General features: G+C 38.7%; 1 protein-coding gene across 1 annotated transcript in view; it reads right to left on the bottom strand.

The window, feature by feature from the left end:
- Positions 1-2,869: 2,869 nt before the first annotated feature.
- The window catches only part of ADAM23 (ADAM metallopeptidase domain 23), a 162,644-nt gene continuing 153,421 nt past the window's right edge, over positions 2,870-12,092 (bottom strand). The window contains exons 25-26 of the mRNA XM_065880437.1: positions 11,841-11,931; positions 2,870-4,654 (exon numbers count right to left, since the gene is read on the bottom strand). Coding sequence (XP_065736509.1) covers positions 4,606-4,654; positions 11,841-11,931 — 140 coding nt within the window. The 3' untranslated portion in view covers positions 2,870-4,605. The remainder of the gene's footprint in view (positions 4,655-11,840; positions 11,932-12,092) is intronic.

The following is a 12,092-nucleotide window of genomic DNA, read 5'->3' as shown; positions in this document are numbered from 1 at the left end:
AGCATAGGAATTATCTACCTATTTATTCATATCAAAGTTTTGACTCTAGGGCTGCCGTTCGATTTTCTAGGAAGTGTTTGGTTTCTGGGTCACCTTTCACAGTCAGTTACCAAGGGAGCAAGGAGAATTCAATACAATGTCAAACTCAAAAAAAGAATGAGAAAGGAAAACATATAAAAATCAGATAATTCCTTTAAAAGTCAAATATGAATTGTACTCTAATGTTCTTTCTTATTTAAAGTATAATATTCGTGTTCTTTCAAGTGTTTCATATTTCTTTTATTACGTGAAATGACATAGAAACAAATGAACTACGGTGAGTGGACATAACATTTACATAAGACTGTTCAGACCTGGGCAGAAGAGGCTCTTTGAGGGGAACTGTAAGTAGGGTGACTATGGGAGGATGAGAATTGATGAAGACTAGAAAAATAAACAAGAGTGAGGCCATGAAAGGCAGCCAGCACTTTAAGTTACATTCTTAAGTTTGGACTTTATCCTATAGGAAATGAAGAGCTCCTGCCAACTCTACCAAAGGAATGATGTGGTCAGATTAGGCTCTTTCCGTGTTAGTGCAGTACATACATGTGAGCTACACGTGAGATACACGTGGCTGTTGAGCACACACCAAAGCATGACACCGGGGAGGGAGAGGAAACACTGAGAGACCTTCATGAAGAATGAATATCATTTGATGACCAATCCCATGCGAGGTGTGAGGAAATACCTTCCTTCTTTGAATGTTTCTGATCATACAATTTAGATAACCAAATACTTCTATTTTTCTTTTTAGTTTGATTCTAATGGTACCAGGTCAAAAGTGTGGATGCTACGACTAGCCATCCCCTCTTTAAACCCAGTAGAGAGACACTAAAGAAAAAAAAAGTGGTAATGATATAGTCCTAAGGTGTTTTTTCCCCCCCCGACTTATTAAAAGCAAAGCATTTCCAATAAATCCACTGGAACTGAATCCTCATCAGCAATCTATTTATCATTAATCAGAGATTTTATTTTGCTCCATTGATCGATTAAATTTTTAGTGAGCCTTTGATTAAGAGACCAGTGCTAAAACTCTTGATCGTGTCAGGCGCACAGCCACTTAATCAACAGTACAAGAGGACACAGAAAAAGGGTTTAAGAAAAATGGTCAAAGTAAAAAGCTACGACACTCAATGTTAACAAAAGTTTTAATATACACTTGACTACAGATGCATACAACGACTACTGAATCTCCATCCACAGACAGCCAACAAGTATGAATGAATTTATTAACTTCCAACAAAACTGCAGGTGTGCACTTAAAAAACTGGAAACTATTTAAAACTAAAAATTAACAATGGAAGCAACAATGCTACAAAATATGATGGGATTACTTTAAAGAAAGGGTTCAAGTACTGTTTGGAAAGTTCTTCAGACACTAGTCTTTGAGAAGTTTGTACATTTCCCATCTTTGCATAGTAAAAAAAGAAAAACAGAAACTAAACCCACACACATTCCACTCGGTAAAACTCCACAGCTCTATGTGATTCATGTTTTATAACATGCACTTATGTGTACTGCTCATTTATCTAATAGGAGTAGCTCTAATTTGATGGGCTCATGCAGTATCCCAGGGTGAGCAATGAAGTCAGCGCACATCTCCTCATCCATGTGTTATTAATTAATGTAGCAAAAGTAAGCAGGTGAAATGGGAACTTGTCATCACTTAACACTAACTCTTGTTGGGTAACATTAAACAGTGATATGCTTGTGTTTCGAGCTCAAACGAATAAAAAGGCATATTCACACCACAAGAATCAGCAAATGAATGGCATATGCAAGAGAAAATACAACAGAGTTTGAAACTACATAACCTAATACCATCAAAAATAACTATAATCCACTGTTCACAACTGGTATGTTTGCATTATCTTTCATAGTCATACACAGGTAGCTTAAAGCTTGTGTATTTTACATATACACACAAATAATTTAACACTGGAGCATAGGTGTCATTACCTATGAAATTGCCAGTGTAACAAAAAGTTACACTGACATTTGCCATATGTACATAATATTTGGGGACCACTGTGGTCTGATTTAAAACATAACATCGCACATTTACAATGTCGTTTGTGAAATGCTCAAAAGTTAACCATAGATTTAACTTGTTTGCACTACCATGGTTTTGTATCTATTAAGTCACCGTGGTACCTCTGGAACAGCAGTGAAATGTGTACGGTGGACAGCAGCAGCTGAGTATCCACTAATGAATAGGACCCAGCAACAGAGAGATGTAAACAATGTGGTGACGGGAAGAGATGCCGAGTCATCTGAGTTTCCTCCAAGCTTCCTCTAAGGGCCCATGCCGCTTGGTAGAGGGATACACCCTGTGTCTTATGAAGCCAAGAGTATGGCTGATAAACCTCGTAGGTAGCCCTGTTAGTACGATATAAACATACAGCTAGTTCTAGAGAAAGACTGCATACCTGTGTAGCACCTAGGACTCAGAAAGCAGTAACAGGATTAAGATGTTAGGTTATGGTTTATTGTAGCATATAGAAATTAAGGTTCCTGCTCTATGATTGCGATACTTCCACAATTAAAGATAACCTGGGGAAAACCCCACTGTTTAAGCAGTACATTTTTCGGACTTAATCCTTTGCAAAGTCCAAGCAAGAGTGGTGAGACTAGTGTCATGAATCTCGCTGAAGAGGAATTTAAAGCTCAATCTAGCAACTAATTTGGTTGTCATGAAGACGTGACTAGTACAATTGGATGTCCTGTTTCTAAAAACAGGACATTAAAGAAGTGTGGGCTCTTTGGGGGCCTTCAGTAAAACTCGTCTCTAGAAGGCTGCTCACTGAAAGGACCATGTACAAGATTTTACATTCAAAACAAAGCTGGGACCAAATTTCTTTATGAACGTATATACTTAACACTTGAACAAAAGCTATCTTGACCATAAATGGAAGAAGAATTCAATGACAGTGAATTAAATTTAGAGGGACCTGGGAACCCAGATTACATCTGCAAATCTGCCAGGAGGGGAAAGAAGGATGTGAATTTGTATATAGTAGAATTCTGTTGTAATCCAGCGCAACATTCCACGGACTGGCCATACACTGTGGGCCAAACAAGGTTTGTTGAAAATACAACACACAGAAGTAAAGCCTATTTTAACAACGCTCACGAGAAGGTAATTGTTGTTTCTGTCCCCATTACCAGCTTTATAGAGGGTATCTACCGTATATATTTTGAGGCAGGAAGTTGAAAGCATGAATGAAATATTGACGATAATAGATATGAATAAAATGGAAAGCTTAACTTCTTCCTCAAGCTTTCAACATGTAAAAATTATTTTTTAATTTAAGGCTTTAAGTGTATCCTCCTTTCACACTAAAGACAGGGAAAGCAAATTGTCAGAACCAAACACTATAACCATGAGCTTAGCACTTTTGTGATTAATTTGAGAGGGTGTCTACTTTCTTACATTATATACATATGTTTATAATGACATCCAAAAAAATTTAGAGACTTAGTACATATATTTGCACTTACATAATTTTTATACTTTTCATATGGGTTATTTTGTTCTTTGTGTCCCCCACCCTTTGTTTATTTTTGGTTTCAAGCATTTCATCTCATTCAAGCATTTCATTTTTTTAATTGCACCTGTTTTGTGCCCCAAATCCCTGAATCTGTGGCCACATCTGTCTTTTTTTAAGCAAACCAAAGAATCACTGTACAACATGTTACAAGAGAGAAGGACAGAGACAGAAAGAGAGAAAAGAACCCAAAAAGATGGGGAGCAAACAATAAACTCAAATTTACAGAGAACCTTTACAAGAGAAATATTTCAGTACAGACAAGTGAAAACGATGTGTCAAAATCTCTTATTTCCATATTTACATTTATAAAAGAACTATACAATAGCTTCATTGTTCAAATTCCAGCTCCCATTTCCAAAGGATGCTCGGTCCAGGAGAAAAGACAACGGGAAAGTGAACCAACAAGAGCAGGGGTGTGTGGAGCTCCTCGTGGCCTGGTCTAGACTAGGGGGCTGGGGGTCAGGCAGCTTCCGTGGGCTCATCTGTCACCTTCACCTTAGGAATTCAGTTGCAGGTTTTGCTGTGGATTGGCTTGCTAGATGCTTGTTGTATATATGCCATGCAGATTTTACCCTTTGATCTTCATGCCACTGGAGTGTGTCATTGGTAGGAAAAGAAAAAAAAAATCATGCCAAACCATTTAGAAGATATTAAGTGCCAACAGGCTGAGGAAAGAAAAAAAACATTTGCTATTTTTTAATGGTTCTTTTATTGCACTTAATTTCTGTTGTTGTTCCTTCTTCCTTTCATCGGAAAAAAAAATTCTGAAATCGTTCTTTTTATAACATTGTCTTTTGCTCCCTTTTATTGACAGGTGGTGGGAGGAGGTTCTTTGAAATTATTTCCAAAAAGGACAGTTTTCTTTTACCCCATCCCTGTCACCCCAACTTTAGTTCTGTAGTCATTACCACCCAGCGTTTTTGTTTACAGACTTAATAGTTCCGGCAACGATGCTGCAAGTATGTCATACCCAGAATCCGACAGTGCGAGATGCCGTTCATCCAGTGCCGCTGATTCAGATGGGGCCTTGCTGAGTAGGATCGAACCTCCTCTTCTTGACATTTCTTCCAGAGTGCGTCAAAAGAAGATGCACGCAGAGGGGAAAAATCCACAATATCAATCAGATCATGACGAGAGAAGGGTAATGATAATGACAACAATGCTAGTTCCAGAGCAAAGTAATCAACTGGCCCCAAGGCAGATTTTCCCAAATAACTTGAAATTGAAACACAGAACAGCTCACACTTTTGGCTGTTGGTAGAACCTCCCTGCCAGTGTATATTCATTTATGAATACCAAAAGAAGCTTCAAGGTGTTCATTGTAAATCACAGAAAGCCAGGGCAGCCCAATTTGTCTGTTTCAGAAGTAAATGACATGGCTAATTTTAACTAGATGTAAATTATTCCGGGGAGGCTCTCCCACTTAGGGGGCTATTAGCAAAACTAAGAAAAATTCTGCAGGTCTTATAGCTACTTCCTTCCAGAACTTGAGAGTTCTATATCAGTGGATCAGCTTTTGTCAAAGTGGAAAAAACAAAAAACAAAAAAAACACCTTTGCTCTTCTCAGTTATCTTGCTGCCTTGGTGGTGTGAGCTCTTACCCTACTCTGGAACAAGCATTTTTCTTACCTAGAAAGCTGAAAACCTGAGTGCACAGTAAGACAGTACACTCAAGGGAGAATGGACACAGGCCTGGGTTAGTTAAGCAAATGCAGCAGCTTAGCTTAGTTTGAAGTAAGCAAGTTAAAATGCCTTGCTCACGGTGTCCGGTCTCCTAAAAAGAGGTTCCTATGTTTAAAAAGAGAAAAGAAAGAACCAGCAAGACACTACAAGGCAACAACGAAAGTTAGTTGCAACCTCCCCGTGGTCTGGCTTTATGTGGGGCATCAAGCAGGGGGGCTCATGCATTCAGTCTGCACACTGAGCGGGTGCAACGCAGCTGCCACCGCGGCATCATGCAAAACTGGAGACCAACGAGTCCCCAGGATCCCTCATCCCCCTGCCCACTCACTTGGGGACAGTTGGATACCCTTACAGCTCTAAGTACCAAAAGGATTACAGTATATTCCTCCTCGCCCAGAGGTAATTCAAAATCAGAACAATACCAAAGCTCAAAATATGTAGAAAGACATCCTGCAAAGTTCTTATTTTTTTCCGAGATGACCACTTTTATGCTTCTCTTTTGAAATAGCAAAAATAAACATCTTTAAAGAAAATCTCCCTTCTCTTTTTTAACCTTTTCATTATGGCATCTTCATTAATGGCTTAAGCATGTGGATCACTGGCTAACGTGTAGGGCAAACACTATTTCCAACAGTGCTACTTTTTTCTCTTCGCCATTCCCCACCCCCTTCAACCCTCTTTTGGGTCAGTATTCTTAAAAGCAGCCATTACTGAAGCTGCCCAGGAAAGAGAGGTGAGAACAAACAGGAAGTCTCCCGTGATGTATCTGTCACTGAGCTAGTTTACTTCAGAGCACAGGACCTGTGTCTCTACCTATGTTCACTGCCCTTGAAGGTATATGTATAAGGAGCCACACGTCCTGCGAGTCAGGTGGGGAAAAACAGGGACTGCTTGACCTTGTGAAATGACCCTGACGGACGAGGAGCCCCAACCTATTTAGATATGTATTGCTGGAACTCATGAGAAATGTTAAACTAGTGTCTCCCCAATTAAAAACGGATGTGGAGGAAAGATCAAGTGTGCTCATGCAACCCATGTAAATGACTATACTGCCCTCATTCAAATTCAGGGAACATCAGATGAACAGCCACGTTTACGGTCATAATGACAATGTGGTTCTTTTTTTTTTTTTTGGCTGCATCATGCAGCTTGCAGCATCTTAGTTCCCTGACCAAGGATCGAACCCGGGCCCACGGCAGCGAAAGCACTGAGTCCTAACCAGGAATTCCCTGGTTCATTTTTAAATGGAGATATAAAATTCCATTTCAGCCTGGCATACAGGCAACCTCTAGTGTCCAGAAGCTTGTGCTCCTTTTAAAAGTCAGTTTTTGAAGCTTAGATTGCATTTTTTATACAAAAAAATGTTCTACAGTATGACTGGACTCCCAGGGCAGACCAGGAGGCCAAGCCACCCTCCTGTCTATGGGAAAATGGACTCTAGAAACCAATGGGGAATTCCAGGACCATGTTTCCTCCACTGATGTCCCAGCAGGGAGAAAGTGGAGCCCCGTGATGAAGACAGAGAGGGATACTCCTGCAGCAGGCTGACTTTAAGGGCTCCTCAGGGGTAAACTGTAAAACCACTATGGGCTACTGTATGTTGAGAACTGCCTGTCAAGTCTTTTTGTTCTATTTTAATGAGAAAGCACTACTCTCATGCGTAGATGCTTGCTGTTTTTCTCCCACAAGTGTTTCCTCTGAATACCTCTGCTCACTAGATTCTGAAGGCAGCTCACTTTTTCATCATAACCTGCAAGGTATTTCTGGATCATTATAAAATATTAGTGTAATCCATAAACCCTGCATTGACCCAGTTTTCATCCATTTTCACTACTTTTGAAAAACCTGTACTTTTGTCTACTATATATTATACTACATATACATCTATACAAAATTTTTAAAAAGCACTTCAGGTAACAATAACCATCTTGGAATTGCAAAGTCTCAGGTCTTCTTTTAAGGGTATGTCTATCCATCACTAAGACCTTCTTTTCTCTCCATGATGAGTCATCACCTGCCCACCAAGAACCCTTTGCCCAACCCTGCCTCCTTGGTCACCTTAGACTGAGTTCCCTTCCCCAGGGGGTTGATTCAGGGAGCTGAAGTGGGTCTTTCTGGCCAACCCAACACCACCACCACCTGTGAGGTCTGAGTGAGAAAGTGCCTAACCCAGGAGTCGCAGGTACTAGAGGAATAGGGCTCCTTATTTTGCACTGGGATATGGTCATGTAATTCAGATAAGCGGCAATCTGGCTATCCTCCTCATGGAAAGACTACCTAAAATTGATCCCATTTCCTAACTCTATAAAAATGAAAAGCAAAAAAAAGACATTTGCTTTTTTGAGAAAATGTAATTAGCAATATTAAGTTCCTTTCAAATTTCATCCAATGTGACATTCAAACAATTCAGTTAACTTTCCTTGTGATAATCCAGATATGGTCCTTTAAATTTCATTTATTGCAAGCACCTAAACAGTCTTTTCTTTAGCACTTCCAATGACAAGGAACATAAGCCAAACAGAATCCCCTAGAGTTCAAGTCAGGCTCAGTAAGGACTTGTACCCCAAGTAACTTCTCATAGAGAGGAAACCACATATGTAATTCCACAGACTTATTAAATTAACACTTTTAATGTCAGGAGGAGCTCTGCCAGGCTAGGACGGCCACTCCTGCCACCGAATCCCATGCAGAGAGCAAGCAGCGGAATAATGGGACATGGCAACAGTCTTCCACAGACTGAGATTATAATATGGTTGGAAGAACTCAATATTCATCCTAAAATCTTGTGATATGAATTGCCAACAAACTATGGCATCATCTACTACCTTCGCGTTCTTTTCCTACCATCACCTAGAATTCCTCTTTTCTACTACCATTGCCTATGATGTTGATATACTTTATGTGCATATAAATGACCATACTGTTCACATCAAAATTCCTGTCTTCAAATTTAAGGAATTCAGCTAAAAAGCCATATCTGGGTTAATAACAGCAATTCTGTTCATTTTTAGATGGAGAGATGCAATCTTCTTTTTATATATTTGTCACTTTTCCTAAGCTTTAGAGAATGATCCTAAATGCTACTAAAACGATCCTTCATTTTCTCGATTTTTTTCCAAAGTCCAGGGAAAGCAACAGCTCTAATGACCTAGTGGGGCAGCATTATTATTCAGCACTGGATAGGGGCCATGAGTCTCCAGGAGTCAACCAGGACAGAGGTTTGCAATCCTTCGTAGCTTTATTTAGTGCGTGTAGGGATGGAGAGAAAAAAAGAGCATGGGGTGAGTGTAAATCGATGCAGATGTGGTGGAAAGTTGGACAAATTGGTGTGCCAAGGGCCTATGTTCAGTTTTCACAGGATTTCTCAGAGAAAAATCCTGACACCCCCAAAGACTGTGAGTTCATAGACAGAATTATCCCTTAGCCATCTTCATACTTGGAATAGGCAATTAACTGAAGTTACTAAGGTATGCCTACCACATTATCCAATACATCAGAATATTAAAAAAAAAATAACCTACCAAATTAAGCATTTTTTTTCTTTTTAAGAGTTTCACAACCTTGCTCATGCAAGTCTTACTTACGTTAACCAAAACTTTCAGACTCTACTATTCTGTTAAAAAGAAGTAATCTAAATTCATATTATTTTTTTGACCACAGCAATCTTGATAAAGCTTCATTATCACTTTACATACACAAACATGTACACATTCACACATGCATGTACACTCACATATGCTTATGCTTTTACCACCTATTTCAGGGGAAATATGGTTTAAAAAAGAGAACCATAAAGAACGGCAGACAGTGTCAGGAGTCCGAGCACAGCTGTATTTCTCATGCATACTCTAACAGTTTATGTTTGGTGTGATACTTCCTCCACATCTATGTTACTCAGTGTTATACCTAAAGAAATGTGACATTAGGAAAAAGCAGTACTTCCCCTGAGCAGTTAATATATTTTCCTTTAATCTAAAAGTTTATGTACCCTCAGATTCTTCAGGCTACTTTGCCAATTTCCCGTCTAGTAATAAAAACCCGTTTCAGGAGGGATTTCCAATAAAGGTATTTATTTAGAGCAATCCTTTTTAAAAACTGTTTTCAACTTCTGATTCTAAAGAAGGCTCTTTTGTATCTACACTGAACTCAATGAAAAAACTCGAAGTTTCAGTTCAACTAGCAAATAATTTTACTTCCAAATCACCTCTAGACTAATCATCTCCAAAACTGTCCAAATGGTGGGAAAACCTAAGCTTTATCATTCAGCACCCAAAGCTTTTTATTGCAAGGTATAAGCAGTTATTTAAAGTTTAATACAAACCACATGGTTACTATTAAAATCTAAAGATCTAAACTCTGAAAATATAAAGCTCCTCATGGAGCAAACCAATAGCACAAAGAGTAGCAGCTTCTCCGAATTTAAACGGCTAAAGCGACATGTTCAAGAATTCTGCCTTCATTTTTTTCTTTGTTTCAGGGCATACAAATATTTACTTCGCACTACTGTGTGCCTGCTACAATGTCTTCCTATAAGGGTCATAGGGATGGGAAGGGGTATTGACACAGCCCAGCCGTACACGTGTCTGCACAGCATCCCCAGAAAGGCTGTTTTTCTCACCTCATTAAGTATCCATTTCTCCCCTCTTTTTGTGTGTGTGTGCGTTCTGATGATTAGACATCTCTCGCAGATGTAAATAAACTGTACGGGCCTAATCCACTTATATACACAGTGATAAAGGCTTTCTTGTTTTTCCCCAAAGAAACATGCAATTCAAGCTGTGAGCTAGGCCAGGCCACTGTTTTGAGGTCCTGCTACAGAACAGTGCTCTTATCTCCAAATGCTGAAGTGATACATCTGTCACTGCAGGTGGCTGGATGGCAAAGATGCCCAGGAGACTCTTCTCCAGGCCTTTGAAACTGAGGTTGCCTAACACTAAGGAGGCATAAGCCTGGGCATGAGCCCAATTTATTTTTCTTGAGGCATATTTATGAAAAAGTTCAAAGGAGCATTCTAGAATGATAACAGATCCTGGAACTACTGCAACGTACAATGACATTTTTACAGTAATGAGACACTGAAAAGTTTTTGCTGGAATTAGGTCAGCCCAAACAAACATATATTCTTTTGTTAGGTACCATGTGAGAGACTCACCATCTGGGCAATATTTTGGTAATACCATACAAGATACCATACAAGAAATTTAAACAGGACTTGCTTACTTTGTGTGTGTTTTTCAAAGTATTTTGATGCCAAAATTACTGTTTCGCCAAACAAGTCCAAGTTTATAAATATCTCTGTAGAAAAGACGTCCCATCTGATAACACCTTTCCAACTTGAAGCCACTCAAAACCTTGTAGGCTTATGCATTAAATATTAATATAATAACAAAATTAGCAGAAAATGTTGAATTTATTTAAATCATCTATTGGTTTGTTTTTCTTTCATAATCAGTTTCTAATAATAACATTTTACCTGGTTTAAATATATTGAATTCAGAATTCCAAACATAAAATAGAATAAAGTTCATAATTAAGGCAATTATTCAGATAATTCAAGGTCAGAAACTTTCAATTTCAATGGAAACTTTCAATTTAGGTCAAAAACTTCCTCTGTTAAATAACCAGATGGAGGCAAAGTGGGTTTTGAATTTGGGTCTTATTTCCTGTTTAAATTTGTTTCCCTAGATCTAATTGAAACTGAATTGACCACAGGGAGTGTTTGGCACAGGAGGTCTTATCTACAAACCACAATAATCAAGTCATCACAGCACGAAAAGGTATAAAAGGCAATTATCTAATGAATCCAAGGTATGGAAACATCCAAACTGGATAAATTAGGTCCAAAAACTTGGACCACAATTAAGGTTTGTTTGTTATTATCTGGTGTGTCTATTTAAACAAACTTACTTCAGTGATCAATGTACAATCCAAACTGAAAGGTCATATGAAAACACAAAGGCCTACCAGTCATGTCAATATTAACAGTTCATTAGAAAATAGTGTCACAAAGCCACAGACTTCACATTCCAATGAGAAACCAATTCAGTAGGTTAGGGAATTAATAAAACTATTTTTTAAAATCTGTTTTTATAAAATTAATGAAGCTGTTCGAATCACAAAGCTATACATGTTACATGTGAAAAATAAGAACCAAATGGTTACTTAGGTTGTGAAAATTTCAAAATGTCAATGGCATATACACCAGTTTTAAACAGATACAAGGAACTTATATCCACTTATTTCCAATGACATAGTTTCCTCGATTATCTGCATATAAATAAATGTTTCTCAGGATGCTTGCTCTTAAAAGTTATTTTATCAAAGAACTTCTCCTTTAAGCAGTGCACGTGAATGCCTTCTACATTTCATGTTTTCCCACTTGCCTGAAGATGATATTTGAGGTTCCATGTTTCTTCTTTTCTGACCCATTTCTGAACAAAAATATTTATTTTTAGCAGTTTTATTGTTAAAACTCGAAATCTGGTAGCAGGAACTCAAAACTTAGTTATGTAAGCAGAAAAGAGAAGTGCCAGAGCCACTGAGAAGAAGACATGCGGCATTGCTTACTTAAATCCCCATCCTGTGCCCCCAAGGACAATAGCTGCTACCAGGATGGCACCAGCGATGGAGCCTATTATGAGATTGGTGGCACTAGGACCTGTGACAAAGGATCATGGGAAGAAAGTCATATGAGCCGACCACTTTCATTACCACCAGGGACAGGCAGATAAGCAGTTTCAGGAAGTAAGTCCCCTGCATAAAAGATCGCTAAACACTTAAATCGCCTTTATTTATAGACAGCTACTGCTTGGATTCATC

The sequence above is a fragment of the Phocoena phocoena genome, chromosome 7 (genome assembly GCF_963924675.1).
Source record: "Phocoena phocoena chromosome 7, mPhoPho1.1, whole genome shotgun sequence".
In the NCBI taxonomy this organism is placed as follows: domain Eukaryota; kingdom Metazoa; phylum Chordata; class Mammalia; order Artiodactyla; family Phocoenidae; genus Phocoena; species Phocoena phocoena.
Note: the sequence above shows the minus strand (reverse complement) of the source record. Positions and strands in the feature narration are given on the sequence as shown.